The sequence below is a fragment of the Macrotis lagotis genome, chromosome 8 (genome assembly GCF_037893015.1).
Source record: "Macrotis lagotis isolate mMagLag1 chromosome 8, bilby.v1.9.chrom.fasta, whole genome shotgun sequence".
Lineage (NCBI taxonomy): Eukaryota > Metazoa > Chordata > Mammalia > Peramelemorphia > Peramelidae > Macrotis > Macrotis lagotis.
In genome coordinates this window covers 100,098,392-100,115,111 of record NC_133665.1, presented here as the reverse complement: position 1 = coordinate 100,115,111, position 16,720 = coordinate 100,098,392, and the positions used below count along the sequence as shown (strand labels likewise).

The 16,720-nt window shown below is 41.0% G+C and overlaps 1 protein-coding gene across 6 annotated transcripts in view; it reads left to right on the top strand.

Moving 5' to 3' along the window:
- Window positions 1-16,720, top strand: part of NBEAL2 (neurobeachin like 2) — a 150,825-nt gene that overhangs the window by 64,923 nt on the left and 69,182 nt on the right. For all 6 annotated transcript variants that reach the window (XM_074197751.1, XM_074197748.1, XM_074197750.1 and 3 more), the window contains exons 2-6: window positions 5,590-5,678; window positions 6,415-6,564; window positions 8,542-8,623; window positions 10,183-10,310; window positions 12,370-12,452. In XM_074197751.1, the coding sequence (XP_074053852.1) occupies window positions 5,590-5,678; window positions 6,415-6,564; window positions 8,542-8,623; window positions 10,183-10,310; window positions 12,370-12,452 (532 nt within the window). The remainder of the gene's footprint in view (window positions 1-5,589; window positions 5,679-6,414; window positions 6,565-8,541; window positions 8,624-10,182; window positions 10,311-12,369; window positions 12,453-16,720) is intronic.

Sequence of the window (16,720 nt, the reverse complement as noted above, 5' to 3'; positions counted from 1 at the left end):
TTCAGGGGTCCAAGATGTAAATATCAATAATGTATCCCACATCACAGAAGCTTTATTAGGGGAAACTTCAATAACTTTAAAGAGTGTAAAGGGATCTTGAGACCTAAAACTTGGAGGAGCAAGGTTCTTAAACTGGGATCAGCGAATTTGATTTTCTCATATTTTAATGACTTATTTCAATCTAATGGATTTTCTTTGTAATCCTGGAGTTTTTTAATCTTATGCATTGGGTCCAGGACACAAACTAGATTAAGAAGCCCTGAGCTAGATGTTCCCACCCTGTCATTTTATAGATGAGGAAACTAAATCTCATAGAGGATAAGTGACTCACTCAAGACCACACAACTGGAAAGTGGCAATGCAAATTCACACCCTGTTCCTCTGACTTCCAAACTGATATTCTTTCTATGATACAAGATTCTTTATGGGATCCTATTCAGTAAGGAGTATATTATAATACTCTTTTATGGGTAAGGAGAAAGAGTCTGGAATTGGGAGGGTGACTTACCTAAGGGTACCCAGCTGGTAGTTGGGGGCAACCAAGATTCAAACAATTTCTGCTTCTTGGCTGGTGCTTCTCCACTGGAGGCAAATGGCAAGTGTGCATGAACAAGGTGGGCTAGGGGAACAGGACAGAGCTATCTTCACCAGTCTATCTTGCTCGAAAGAACACGGTCTCACCCACACCTGTGTGTTCTCTTCTTCCTCCTCTAAGAGATTAGCCCTCCAACTCTGTTGCCTGCTGTCTCTGTCACAGGAATTGTGCCAGTTTTGGCCATGGGATGGACCCCAGCATCAATTCTTCTCACCCTTGCTCTGCCTATGCTTAGTAGAGGCATCTCTCTTAGCAGCTGTGCCCCTCTCTTGCCCCCTTGTCTGTTCACTCCATACTGGAGCTTTCTAGCTAGGACATATGTGGATCCTGGAGTTGCTATGAAGAGTCCATTTATATTCACCTGATTGGGTAAGGCTGTTCTTCACTGGTCTACATATTCATTCATTTATTTATACATTCACTACAAATAGTCTGTCTAAATGGATACTCAGAAGTGCCCAGGAGGGAGAGATGTATTGAGATGGTGCTTCTAGCCTGGTTAGCCATTGCACTCATTCCAGATTCCCACACATGGAAAGACAACTTATAGAATAAAAACTCTTGAGGATGGGACCTGGAATGGAATCTAGAATCAGGAAATCTGGCTTGCAGTTTCTCTGCCAAGAGCTTTGTAATCTTAGCCAACCACTTCCCCTTGTCTGGACCTTACTTTTCTCATCTGTAAAATGGGGACATAAATATTTGCATTTTCCACCTCATGGGGAAATAAGGATCAAGGGATGAGGTAGACAAAGGGAAACTTGTAGACCACAAAGTGCTGGGGAGAGGTCAGTTCCCATGTGTGGTTGGTGCCAGATAAAGTGTTACACTGGACTAATATGGTTGGGAACTGCTTCCTTGGAGCAAATTGGGGTTGGGGGAAAGTGGCTGAGCATTGGTGGATTTGATAGGATTTGGAGAGACAAGTACAGTGGTGTCAAATTCAAATAGAAACAAGTCATTAATTGGTACAAAAGGATTTCTGTGGGCTAGTTTTAAAATGTAATGTTATCTATTTTATTATACTTTTTATTTCTATTTTATTATTTTTTTATTTATTTTGCTAGATGGTTCCTAATTACATTTTAATTTGGTTCCACATTTGACATAGCATGTTTTTTTTACTATAAATATTTTATTTGTTGTCCAATTATGTAAAGTTTCTACCAATCATTTTTTAGTAAGGTTTTGAAGTTTACAATTTTCCGCTTCCCTCCCAACAGAAGGCAGTCTGAGAGTCTTTACATTCATTTCCATGATATGCATAGATCAAAATGGAATGTGTTGACAGAAAAAACATATCCTTAAAGGAAAAAAAATTAGAGATAGCAAAATTATGTAGTACATAAGACAACTTTTTAAAAATCGAAGATAATAATCTTTGATCTTCATTTAAACTCCATAGTTCTTTCTCTGGATACAGTTGATATTCTCCATCACAGATCCCCTAAAATTGTCCCTGATTATTGCACTGATGGAGTGAGCAAGTTCAATAAGGTGTTGTTGTTGTTAAGGTGTATAATGTTCTGGTTCTTCTTATCTCTCTCAGCATCAATTCATGCAAGTCTTTCCAGGCTTTTCTGAAGTCCCATCCCTTATGATTTTTTTTTAGGTTTTTTTTGCAAGGCAAATGGGGTTAAATGGCTTGCCCAAGGCCACAGAGCTAGATAATTACTAAGTGTCTGAGACTGGATTTGAACCCAGGTACTCCTGACTCCAGGGCCGGTGCTTTATCCACTACCCACTATGGCACCTAGCCACCCCTATGATTTCTAATAGAACAATAGTCTTCCATAACATACATATACCACAATTTGTTCAGCCATTCCCCAGTTGATGGACATCCCTTTGATTTCTAATTCTTTGTCACCACAAACAGCTGCTATGAATATGTGGGGGTTTTACCGTTTTGCATGATCTCTTCAAGCTATAGACCCAGTAGTGGTATTTATTGCTGGATCAAAGGGTATACACGTTTTTATTGCCCTTTGGGCGTAATTCCAAAATGCTCTCCAGAAAGGTTGGATCAGTTCACAACTCAATGCCTTATTGTCCCAGATTGCCCACATTCCTTCTTACTTTGATCATTATCCTTTCTGGTCATATTGGCCAATCTGAGCGGTGTGAGGTGTTTTAATTTGCATTTCTTTAATCAGTAATGATTTTTGAGGTTAGAGATGCTTTAATTTACATTTCTTTAATCAGTAATGATTTAGAGTAATTTTTCATATGACTCTAGATAGCTTTGATTTCTTCATCTGCAAATTGCCTTTGTACATCCTTTAACCATTTGTCAATTGTGGAATGGCTTTTTTTTTACTTTTATTTTTTATTAATATTTTATTTGTTTTCCAATTATATACAATAGTTTCTACCCATCATTTTCTGTAATGTTTTGAATTTTACAATCTTTCCTTCACCCTCCCTTCCCTCCCCCAAGCCCCCCACAGAAGGCAGTCTGATAATCTTTACATTGTTTCTATGCTGTACATTGATCAAAATTGATTGTATTGGGAGAGAAATCATATCCTTGAGGAGAAAATAAAATATTAGAGATAGCAAAGTCATGTAGTACATAAGACACTTTTTAAAAAAAATGAAGGTAATAGACTTTAGTCTTTGCTTAAACTCCTCAGTTCTTTCTCTGGGTGCAGATGGTATTTCCCATTGCAGGTGCTCTAAAATTGTCCCTGATTTTTGCACTGATAGAATGAGCAAGTCCATTAAGTTGATCATCACCCCCATGTTGCTGTTAGGATGTACAGTGTTCTTCTGGTTCTGCTCATCTTGCACAACATCAGTTCATTCAAATCTTTCCAGGCTTCTCTGAATTCCCATCCCTCTTGGTTTCTAATAGAACAATAGTGTTCCATAACATATGTATACCACAGTTTGTTCAGCCATTCCCCAAATGATGGACATTCACTCAGTTTCCAATTCTTTGCTACCACAAACAGGGCTGCTATGAATATTTTTGTACAAGTGATGTTTTTACCCTTTTGCATGATCTCTTCAATGTATAGACACAGTAGTTATATTGCTGGATCAAAGGGTATGCACATTTTTTATTGCCTTTTGGGCATAATTCCAAATTACTCTCCAGAAAGGTCGGAACAGTTCACAGCTCCACCAACAATGTGTTAGCCTCCCAGATTTCCCACACCGTTTCTTTCATTGAAAATTGTCCTTCCTGGTCATATTGGTCAGTCTGAGAGGTATGAGATGATAACTCAGAGATGCTTTAATTTGCATTTCTCTAATCAGTAATGATTTAGAACAGTTTTTCCTATGACTAAGCTTTGATTTCTTCTTCTTTTCTTTTTTTGTAATTCCTATGTGCCAACTGCTTAGGGCTAAGGAAAGTTTTTAACGATAGATTCAAGAATCAGTAATTATTACTTTATACGGGAGGCAATGAGGAGTCACTGAACAGTTTTGAGGAGGGAAGTGATTTGATTGGAGCAGCTTTAGGAAGATTAATTACCTTGTCAGCAGGAATAGAATAGATTGGAAAGAAGAAACATCAGAGGAAGGAAGAAGCTACTAGTTATGAAATTATTCTAATAGTAGAGTCAAGAAGAAATAAGGGTGTGGATGAGAGTATGAGTGGGTAGTGGGAATGGAAAAGAGAGGATGAATCAAAGACATGTTAGGAAGCATCAGCGTCATAGATACAGAACTGCAAATCACCTTAGAGGCCATTTAGTTAGTTCAACCCCTTCATTTTACAGATGATAAAACTGAGCTTTAGAGAGGGGAAAGGGCTTGCCTGAGACACAGACAGTAAGTAGCAGTGGTATTGGAACTCAGATTTTTTTTGTACCATTGCTGTAAGTAACACCACGATGCTTTCTTTGGACTTTACAATTGATTGGGTGTAGGGGGTTAAGAAGAGGGAAGAGTCAAAGTCACTCTGAAGCTATAAGCCTAGGATAAGACATGGGTCTTGCCTTTGGTGGGGGAGCTTATTTAGTTTTATACTAGAAGAGGGGCAAGAAGTGTAGGACTTGTTCTTGGAGTATAGGGTTGGTGAAAGGGAAAAGTGTGACAAAAGACTGGCACAGTTACTAAGGGACAAACCCTAGAAGGTCTTAAATGCCTGAGTAAGGAGACAGAACTTTATTCCCCCCAAGTCATAGGAAATCATTGAAGGTCTTTGTGCAGGGGAGGAATCAGAGCCATGTTTCAGGAAGAGCAGACTGATGCTATATATGCAAAATGAATTAGAGAGTGGAGTAGGAGAACCAGGAGCTCGGATTAATTTCAAGCTTGAAACTATGGCACCAGGACAAGTAGAAGACAAAAGTCCCTGAGAGGCAGGAGTATAGAGGACTTCTGTTTCTAAATAATTCAGTCTCTGCCTTCAAGAAGTTTATAGTCACCAGCCTTGGAGGCAGGAGGACCTGAGTACAAATCTGGCCTCAGACACTTAATAATTACCTAGCTGTGTGGCCTTGGGCAAGCCACTCTTAACTTCATTGCCTTAAATAAATAAAAAAATTTTTTGAAAGTTTACATTCTATGAGGAGATACAACACTTACACGTATATTCAATATTAAGAGTATCTTCCATTTCTTATGTATTTTTACAACGACAATAATAAAATAATCAGGTATAGTTAGGTAGTACAGTAGATGGTTCAGTGGTCCTGGAGTCAAGAGGACGTGAGTTCAAATTTGACTTCAGACACTTACTAGCTGTGTGACCCTAGACAAGTCACTTAAACCTGATTGCTTCAAAATAATAGTCATTTCTTTTTCTTTTCTTTTCTTACAATATTCCTGTATTGTATATAGTAGCATTATTTGTTTCATTGTACAGATGAGGACATTGAGGAAGTTTTCTTCTCATAGTCCCTCATCTACATAGAGTCTGTTGGGATTTGAACCCAGGTTTCTTGACTAGGTCAGTAGGAGAGCCTTGGGGTATCTGGTCCTGTACTTTGCTCTCCAAAAGAAACCTTACCAAGTCCTGGGCCTTGTGTTTCTTGCAGAAAGACCTGAGCTACCTGCACCAGTGGCTAGAAGCATTCGTCACCAGCTTTGAGAAGGTCATTGCAGTGCATTCTCTGGAGCCTCGAAGGTGAAGGGTAGGGGGAATCAAGGGGAATAAGGGGCCAAGGGCACAGACCCATCCCTACACCAATCCCTAAGTATGACTGAGGGTAAAGTGACTAGAGAGTGATGAGCTGTGGGAAACTCACATAAATATATGGAAAAATATAAAAATCCATGGACAAACACTTTATCCCAGCTGAGGCTTGACCTTCTTTACCTTCCTAATCCCATCATGTTCTCTGTTATTCCACCCATCCTTCACTTCCTTCCCTTAGGAGTTTCTTTTCCAAGTCAACAGCTAATTTGTATTAAGGGGAGAAGATAAGAGGAGAACCTTCTACCCTTCTAGGTAGCTAGGTGGTACAGTGTTTAGAGTGCAGAAGATCTGAGATCAAATTCAGCCTCAGACACTTACTAGCTGGATAACCCAGTAGACAAATCACTTAATCTCTACTGTTAGAAAAGGGGAATGATAAAGTCACCTACTATCCAAGTTTTCTATGAGGCTCAAATGAAATAATATATGTAAAAGGCTTAGACAGTACCAGAGAAATACTGGGTTTTATTTAATATTTTTTGTAATTATTATCATTATTACTCCATATCCTCTCAGGCCCTTCCTGTGTCTAGGGAGTGGCCACTGGTAGGAGTGAAGAAGAGGGTGACCTCAGGGTGGGGTGGGTGGGTTTACCTTGTCCTTGGGATGAAGATTGGAAGGAGCAGTCAAGTTCTCTGTCAGTGATCCCTTTTTTCCACCCCAGGCCAGAAGAGGCTACTTCAGAGATTCCCCTCCTGCCCCAGAACGTGCTGCAGGTCCTGGGGCAGCAGCTGGGACTATGTGCTGAGTGCTTGGGGGAGGCCAACCTGACCCAGGCCCTGCTTCTTCTCAAGTTCTTCATCATTATCTGCAGGTAGGCACACCCTCTTGGAGACTTAGTTTTCCTCCCTTTAAAACTGAGATGTTTGTCAGATTAAACTAGGTGGTTTCAAGAACCACTTCAAGCCCTAACTTCTATGAATGAAGGTCCCATCTACGTCTGGTGTTCTTGGAAATTTCATTATGTCCACTGTTTGACCGTGGCCAAGCTATTCCTTTCCCAGAGCCTCATCTGAAGTGGGAAAAGAGGTTGGATGTGATGATCTCTGAGGTTTTTTCCCAGCTCAAATATTCTGAGATCCTGGGGTGGAAAGGTTACCTCTTTGGTTTCTTCTTTTTTGTTCCTTGAGTCCTGGGTAGGTGGGTGGGGGTTCATTTTCTCACTATGCCCCTATGTTGGTTGCTTCTTGCATCAGAATCTTTCCTTCTGATTAACTTGGGATTCTTCCAGTTCAATTCAGTCAAATAAACATTTATAAGAAGAACCTGTTGTGTAGGTATGTATATATGCCTGCCTGCACACATGGATGATACACACATGCCCACAATACAACCTTGTGTAGAAATTGCTTAGTACAACACAAACCCCAAGCGGAGCCCAGTCTGGGTTCTATCAGCCAACCCTGGCAAAGAGAGACTGTGAACCCTCCAGATGTCCTCAGTGAGACAGGGAGTTCAGGGTGGGGCACAATGTGAGGTTCTCCATCACTTCTGAGAACTGGGGTGAAGGAGAGGGTTAGAACAGTTCCTGCACATCTTACATGTTATGGTTTACAAAATACTTTCTTCAGTTAGTCAGCAAGCATTTATTAAGTTTTAAATCACTCTACTCTGGGGTTACAAATTCAGCCTATATTGCTGGATTGTTGAATTGTTCAGTGTATATAGGGAGTAAGATGTAGAAAGACTGGGAAGGTAGGAAGGATCCAGGTGATGAAAACCTTTGAATGCCGGATTTGATTCTGGAGGTATTGGGGAAGCTCCTAGGGAGCAGGGAGGGAAGGGGACATAGTCACCTACACTTTAGAAACATCACCTGGATGTCTTGTGGAAGGAAGGGGACAGTGGTATTGAGTCTCAGTTAATGTTGTGGCTATATGTGCAGAGAAAAGAGGATAGACCTTATCAAGGTGTAAAAGTTTCAAGACATGGCAACACTTTGGATATCCTATTTAGAATCACTCTTATGAGGACGATTATCCCTGCTCTATGGAGGAAAATGCTGTTGCCCAGACAGAAAAGGAGTTTGCCTTAGGTCACTCAACTATAAGTATTGGAGCTGGAATGTGAACCCAGATGTCCTGACTTGCCCAATTCAGAGGTTGTTGCATTGAGCTGCCCGGCTTCTCAGGGGGATGCTCCTAGTGATTTGGTGTTGAGGTTAATAGGGCCAAAGCAGACTGTGAAGCCCTTCTTGCCTTTTTGTCCTTGGTACATCAAGCTGACCAAGGCCAGGATATTCTCCTCTTTTTGTGCTTATCCCCTTCACTCTTACCTTCGGACTGACCCCAAGTGGTTCCTCATAACTCATGCTAGTGGGTGAGGTGAGGGAGGAGGAAATACCCTAATTAGACTAAGGGGGAAATGCCTTTTTCTTTCCTCTTCATTTCTATCTCTCCCCCTCTTCTCTTTTCCCTTTTACCTATCTTCCCCCAAGACTCAGGGATAACCGAAGTGACTGTGTTTATCTTTGTGTCTTGTGTGTAAAGTTTATATGTGATTGGGTTAAATTGACTTTGGGTCATCATCATCTCGTATTTGCCTTTTTTTCTGTGTCCTGTGTGTGTGTGTGTGTGTGTGTGTGTGTGTCTATGTGTTTCTGGGTTCAGACTGTTCTTTATATCTGTGTATATAGATCCCAGGGGGTTGTTCTGTTGCTTTATCATTGTGGACCCACCCACATACTCACTTTTGGGCCAGGTCATCACTGCATCAATATATGTGTGTGTTTAAATCCTGAGAATGCCTCCCTCAGAAATCCTTAAATCTTTCTTTCCCTCGATCCTTACAGGAACCTAGAGAACGTCCAGGCAGAAAAGACTCCCATCTTCATCCCCCCAGTGATAATGATGCTGGGTGCCTGCAATGCAGAGGTGAGGCCCCTGGGTAGGGGCTGGGGCTGGGAGCAGGGAGGGTTTTTCCCCATGCTGTGGGATTCAAGATAATCAGCCCCTGTCACTTGTTTTTAGGTCTCTCCTCTTTTTTTTTAAAAGTTTTTTTCTTTTATTAAAGATTTTATTTGAGTTTTACAATTTTCCCCCAATCTTACTTCCTTCCCCCACCCCACCACAGAAAGCAATCTGTCAGTCTTTACTTTGTTTCCATGTTGTACATTGATCCAAACTGAGTGTGATGAGAGAGAAATCATATCCTTAAGGAAGAAACAAAAAGGGGCGGCTAGGTGGCACAGTGAATAGAGCACCAGCCTTGGAGTCAGGAGTACCTGGGTTTAAATCCAACCTCAGACACTTAATAATTACCTAGCCGTGTGGCCTTGGGCAAGCCACTTAACCCCATTGCCTTGAAAAAATCTAAAAAAAAAATGAAGGAAGAAACAAAAAGTATAAGAGATAATAAGATCAGACTATAAGATATCTTTTTTTTCCTAAATTAAAAGGAATAGTCCTTGAACTTTGTTCAAACTCCACAGCTCTTTATCTGGATACAGATGGTATTCTCCTTTGCAGACAGCCCAAAATTGTTCCCGATTGTTGTACTGATGGAATGAGCAAGTTGGCCTCTTCTCTTTATTGGCCTGATGTTAAGTCCCTGATTGAGGGGAGCAGGGAGTCCTTGAACCCGGACTTATTCCAAATCTAGAACCCTCCTTATTCAGGGGAGGGACAAACATAGCTGTGGGAATCATTCAGAGTTTCACACCTGCTTGGTTGTGTCTACCATTAGGAATGTATATGGGGGCATTTAGGTGGTATAGTGGATAGAGCATCAACCCTGGAGACAGGAGGACCTAAGATCATACTTCATGTACTTACAGACTCTGTGATCTGGGCAATACATTTATACTCAATTGTATTTTTTAGATTTTTATTTTTTTTTAGGTTTTTTTTTTTTTGCAAGGCAAATGGGATTAAGTGGCTTGCCCAAGGCCACACAGCTAGGTAATTATTAAGTGTCTGAGGCCGGATTTGAACTCAGGTACACCTGACTCCAGGGCCAGTGCTCTATCCACTGTACCACCTAGCTTCCCCCCAATTGTATTTTTTTTTTAAATGTGTATGTGTTTGAATGTTGGTGGTTGTAGTTTTAGGTCATTAAATATCAGCATTGGCAGTGATTTCCCTCTCTCTGGAAGATCTTCATGTCAACTAAATCACAGATCTTGTCCCAAAAAATGTGTGTGCCATTGTGTGATGTTGGATGTTGTGAACATGGGCCTCTGAATCTTTCTAAATGTGTTGGAACCTGAAAACCACAGCTAGAACTGGTTGAGTGATCTCTGTGCTCGGCCAAATGCTGAGCCGTGCAGGGAGACGATGGGAGGAGACCCTTCCCCTCAGGATTTCACTGACCATTTGTGAAGACCAGACTTACACAGAATATATGGAAAACACCACCAGGCTACTTGGTGACCATGGCTGGTTCTGCTTAGTGGGACTCTGTTCTCCTGATTGCCTCTCCCTTCCATTTCCAGCTAAAAAGAGGAACCCCAGCCCCTGATAGACCCTGCAAGTCTCAGCTGGAGAGTGTGGCCCTCCATGCCCTCCATCTTCTGGAGTGCCTTTTCGATCCCTATCAGACCTGGAGGCGGCAGCTGAGTGGGTGAGACTGGCAGGACAGGGTGGGAAGAACCTTGGAGTTGCTCATATTATATATGTGGACTGGGGGCGGTAGGGCCAAGGAACTATGATTATGCTCATCAGAATGTATTTAAAATAAACCTCAAACTCTCACTATCCCCTTCCACCCTGTGCTTGGACCTTGGGAGATGGGGGATAGAGTGGAAGGTTGGTGGGATACAAGGAGAACACAGGATCCTTGTCTTCAGAGGGTTTCAAGTTTGCCTAGGAAGACCAGACAGGTAGAGAAAATCAATGATAACCAAGTATTATTCAATGTCTAAAGAGGGATAGAGACACCAAGTACTAAAAGAACTCAGAGAAGGGAGTCACTGTGATCTGGGGCCAGAGAGAGAAACCTGCTGTCTAGAGGTAGGGGATGGGATTTGACTACCACCTTAAGTTCCTTGAGGATATGGATTGTATCTTACCTTATTTAGAATTGATTCTTGGTCAGGTGGTGGTGGTAGTGGGGAACTAGAGAACCTCTGAGATTCCCTCCCAGGCTGAGATCCTGTGATCTGTTCATTCATAGGCAGTAAAGCAAAGAAGGACCTTAGAGGATTTCTAATCTAACTCTTATTTTACAAATGGGCCAACTGAGACTCAGAGTGGTTGTAGGTCACGAGATATTGTTAAAGCAAAACAGAACATTTATTAAGTACCTACTGTGTACCACATATTGCTCAACTCTGGGGAATGCTCAAAGTTTAGATAAGATACAGTCCTTGCCCCCATAGAGATTATAATATAATGAGGGGATAAGATGCAAACAACTCAGATAACTATCATATGCAATAATACAGGAAGTGAAAATATTGAGAGAACAGCTAAACATTATTTGAGGTCTGAAGGGGAATGCTCTGATAGGCTGGGAAGTGATTGAGCAAGCTTCTTGGAGAAGAGTGTCTTCTGAAAAGGGTTTAGAATCTCTCTAGAAACTCGACAGGTGAAAATGGGAAGATATTTTACACATAGAACAGCCTGGGTAAGAAAATACAGAGGTCACCTATTTAGGAGAAAGTTTAATGTGACTGAAGTATAAGATTTATGACTTGAACTTCAACTTTGCCTTGGGAGTCTACAAAAGCCATGATTTTTGAGCAAAGGAATGGCTTATGTATGAATTCTAAATTTCAGGAAGATTACATTGGACGGACCTGAGATCAAGTGCTGTTTAGGGGGGAGGTAATTTAATTTAGTTTGTGTTGGGAAAGAAGACCAATTAGGACACAATTGTAATAGTCTTGTAGGGACAAGAAGGAAGAGCTTGGTAACCTCCCTGGAAACTAAGACAGTGCTTTGCCCTCAGTAGGCATTTAATAGAAGTTTATTAGATGACTTATTGACTCATTGAATGAATGAGCTGAACCTTGAAGGAAAGCCTTCTAGGTGAGTGGAATGATGTCAGCAAAGGCATGATGTGGAGAATAAGCACAGTGGGATCATTGAATGATGAGGCAATGAGTTCACCAATTGGTCAAAGAAAGATGTAATCTGGAGGGAGTTTATTGGGAAACCTTGAATTCCCAAGTGAGGAGCTTTTACTTTCAGGGTTGAGGCATTAGAGGATTTGAGTAAGGATAGGACATATGGAAGGAACTTAGACCTTTGTCAGACCTTTTCTCCTCCATTTTTTTGAGAAGTGGGAGTAGAGAAGGTATGATATCTATCTGTTGTCAAGTGAGTAATCAACCACACTCTGGAGGGTCGAAGCTTGGTCCTCACCTCCACCCACAACTTTCAGTGGATCCCCCAGAGAAGGTGGTTTCTTAGGGGTGTTATCTAAGATGGACCTTGGAAGAGGGTCTGGTTGGAGGACCTGTCAGGGTGATGATTTCTGTGGCCCTAGTGGATGAGGGATGGGGGGAGGATACTTGAGGATAGACCAAAGGTCTATCAGGAAATCAGGGGTGATGGACAGGCAGGTAGTGTTCAGAGAATTCCTCAGCTCCTTATCTGTACCCACATCTCCTTCCCAGCCCTCTCCCCTTCTCCCAACTCTCAGTCTCAGGGACTTCTTCCTTCATCTCTTCCTTTAGGGAAGTTGTAAGTCCCAAGGAGAAAAGCAAATACAAATTTGCCCCAGCAGCCCTGCCAAAGGACTTCAGCACTTTCTTTCAAGGTGAGTCCAGTGCTTTTTTCGTCTCTTTTTTTCTATTCTTTCCTGCTAGTGAAAAGGCATCATGGGCTTTGGAATTGAAAAGAACTCTAGAGACCCGAGTCTAACCCCTTCTATACAAAGGAGGAAACTCAGGCACTGCACATATTAGCTCATTAAATCTGCACAAGAACCCTGGGAGAGAGATGCTATTATTATCTCCATTTTACATTTGAGGAAACTGAGGCAGATATTGAGTGACTTGCCAAGGTCACCCAGCTAAAAAGAAATGATTTGCCAGTGGATTTCCTGTAGATAGGAAGTAGCAGAGTCAGGATAAAAACTTGGATCTCCTGAGTCCAAATCTGGTGCTTATACCCCTTACATTTGGTCATAAAATCATGTTAAAGTAATTTGTAGGAATAATTACATTAAAAATGGAAATATTTATGTGTTTGCACATTTATGACCTATATCCGATTGCTTCCCATCTCAGGGAGGGAGGAGGGGAAGAAGAGAGGGAGAGATAGAATAAAAACTTTTAAAAAATGTTTAAAAAATTATTTTCATATGTAATTGGGGAAAATAATATATAAATATATATGTATGAAATAATTGCATTAAGAGCTGAACTTTCTATGACATTGGAAGGTTTGCATTGTGTTTTTCCCCCTGATCTCCCAGTGAAATCAGATAGTCACCATTTTGCCAATGAGGAAATTGGTAAAGAAGAAGTTACATGTGCATGGTCAAGTCGTGACCAATAAATGCCAGAACTGTATTATGAACCCAGGTCATAGAATTACAGAATCTCAGGCTTTGGCAGGGCACTCAGATCACTGTCATCACACTTTATAGAGTGCTTCAAGTTTGACAAAGGGCTTTCCTCCCACCAACCCTGTGAGCTAGGTAGTATGAGCTGTCTTAGCCCCATTTTACAGGTAAGGAAATTGAGACCCAGAAAAGGGAAATTTTGGTTTGTCTTTCAGTTCATTTCCTACCTGAGTCAGTCAATTAATAAGCTTTTGTTAAAGTGCCTTCTGGGAGTCAGGTTTAGTCATATGAAGAAAGTAATGAAATAGTCTCTGCCTTTTTGGAGATTATATTTAGTTGGGGAGATAACATGTGCACATAATAGTTCCTGCAAAATAAATGTCAGATTTGGGAAATGGAGAAGTAACTGAGGATCAGAAAAGTGTAAACATAGGAGGTATTTGTTTTGAGTTTTAAAGGAAATCTAGAATTCTAAGAGGTGGAGGGGAGGAATGAGTGCCTTCTAGGTATGTTGGTAGTAGATGAGAATAAAGAGTAAAGAATGGCAAGAAGCCTTTTTGATGAGCACTAAATGCCTCTGAAGGGCAGTAATATTTAAGACCAGAGAGTTTGGGTCTGACTTGGAAGGGTCTTTAAATGCAAATCAGAGGTTATCTTTGACCCTAAGGGACAGAGGGGCCCCCTAGTTGATTGGGAGAGAGTAGCATGGTCAGTCCTTCAGGAACATTGCACTGGCATCTTGTCGAGTGAGTAATTGAGCCACATTCTGGAGGGTTGAGGCTTGTTCCTCACCTTCACCCACAACTTTCAGTGAATTCCCCAGAGAAGGTGGTTTCTTTGGGGTGTTATCTAAGAAGGGACAGTCATTGGACCTGGGAAGAGGATTTGGTTGGAGGACCTACCAGGGACATGGGTTGGAGTTGGGAGAGTCAGGAGGCAGGCAGACCAGTTAGGTTTTTTCCCCAAGACAATGGGATTAAATGACTTGCCCAAGGCCACACGGCTAGGTAATTATTAAGTGTCTGAAGCTGGATTGAACTCAGGTACTCCTGATTCCAGAGCTGGTGCTCTAACCCTGTGCCATTTAGCCACCTTAAGGCAGACGACCAGTTAGTGGAGACAATTGGTGGAGCAGTCCCTGCAAGAGGTGACGAGGGCTTTACCCAGGATGTGGCTGTGTATGTGGGGAAAAGGGGGAATAGATGAGAGATGATGGAGAGATAGAAATGATAAAATTGGGCAAGAGATTAATGAGCAATCAAGGATGACATTGAGCTTGTAAACCTCATGCTGCGAACAATATTTATGACCAGTGGTCATCTGCTCTCCGTCTGGAGGCTCCCAGGGACTAGCTTGCTGACATTTTATTTTACATTTGCAGAGCTCAAAGTGAAAGTTTTTCCTAACACTGATAAAATCTCCTCTGTAACCCTCCCCCATTATATTTTCCCTTATGTTTATCTTCCTGTTAGTTGTGTTCAGCTCAGATAGAGAGGAACCTTAAAGTCTCCTCTTGTTACTGCCTTACCTGTCTGTGCCTTTTTGCAATTCAGTTAATTTTACATGCTATGCCATTGGTGCATATGAGTTTAATATTCATAATGGTTCCCCTAAGAATAATGTTATTTCCTTATTTATCTTTCTAGTGAGAATTTTTATTTTTGCTTCATTTGATAATTATGTCAACAAACATTTATTAAACTACTATGTTACAGGGGTATTGTTTGTTAAGTCCTGGGAATGCAAAGAACAAACAAAAAAATCAATCCTTTCTCTTGAGGAGCTCACAGTCTAATTATAGAGACAAAATTACTGGCAGCTACATATAAATAAGTAGTTTAAAGAATATATACAGATATTTGATATGTGCAAATTAGGATAAATTGGAGATGATCTTAGAGGGGTACCATTAGCATCAAGGGGGGAATCAGGAAAGACTTTTTGCTGAGGATGAAATTATGGATGGAATCTGAAGCAAGTTTAGGAAGCCCATGGTAGAGCTGAGGAGGGAGAAAATTCTATGCATTGGTGGGGTGGGGGGGAGTGGGAGGGGGGGTAGGTAGACAATGGAAACCCCCAGAGCTAAATAATGGAGTGTTCCTGGATCACAAGAGAATGTGGAAGGGGCTAAGGTCTAAGGTCACCAGAAAGGTAAGAGTAAACCAGGCTATGAAGGACTTTAAAAGTAAACTAGTCATAAAGTAGCCCCTATTTTGCATCCACCTGATGTGCTGAAAAATTTTTTTTTGTTTGTATATCTTTGCTTTTTTCCCCAATGTTTCATAAAACAATAGATTTTTGATTTCTTAATATTTCTACTACTCTTTTTTCTTTTATTTTAAAAATACATTTAGATTTAAAATTGTGATAGATTCATGTTTTTCTTCATTTGTTTGTTCAGTATTTTTCTTTTTTAGGAATTTTTTTCCAATGTTTCAGTTCCTCTTTTAAACTAGACTTTGTTTCTATAATAAATAGGGTGGAACATATATTGGTAACATCAGAAAGGTAGGGTGACTCCAAATAGGGAAGGACCTTGAATGCCCCACAAAGTAGTTTGGATTTTCCTCAAGCAATGTGGAACCACTAGAGATTTTGCAAGAAAAGTGTTGTGTGGTTCAGAATTATTTATAAATAGTAATTTGATAGTGTGAAGAGTGAACTAGAGAAGGAGAAAGGCAATAAGACCAATTAGGAGACCAATGAACAATTCTAGACTGATGTAAATGAAAGAGGTTTCAGTGGGAATAGATGCGAGAACAGTTGCAGAGGTGAGGACTTGAAAATTCATTCAGTGTGAAAGGTGAGATAGAGGGAAGAATCACGGGAGACCTCAGAAATTGTCTAGTCTGCCACATGAGGAACAATGAATCTTTTCTGTACCATTTTTGTTGATGTCTTGCATACAGGATAGCTAGCCAGCTTATCACATTTTCAGATGGCTCTCTGGGCTGCATCACTAACCCCTTAGAGGAAGGGGAAGAGAATAAGCATTTATATAATGGCTGGCATTGTAAGGCATTGTGCTTAGTTCTTTACAAATATTATCTCATTTGATTCTCATAACAGCTCTGCAAGGTAGATGCTATTATTATCTCCATTTTAAAGTTGAGGAAAGTTGGGTGAATGGAGGTGCCACAGACAGACGATCAAATCAAAGAGGGGTGCAGCTTTAGAGGGAAAGATTACAATATTGTTTTTTAAAAGCCTGGAGTTGCTGCCAGAGTCATTCTCAAGGTTTCCAAAGGAGAAGCTGTACAAGGGCAGTCTAGACAGGTGCCTCCCATCTCCACCATGGAGCATCTTCCCTCTGCAATCTACAGTTCCATCAGCCTCGTTCTCCTGTCTGTCTCCTTCCTCACAACTTGCTTAGCAGAAACACACAACTCCTCATCCATTACTTCTTCTCTGTCAGACTTGGTATTTGTAGCACAGTGTTCCAATCTGGATCTCTGTTCTAAGGCTGCTCAGTGAAGTAAGCATGAAATGGATGAAGATGGTTGGATTGCAGCAGTATT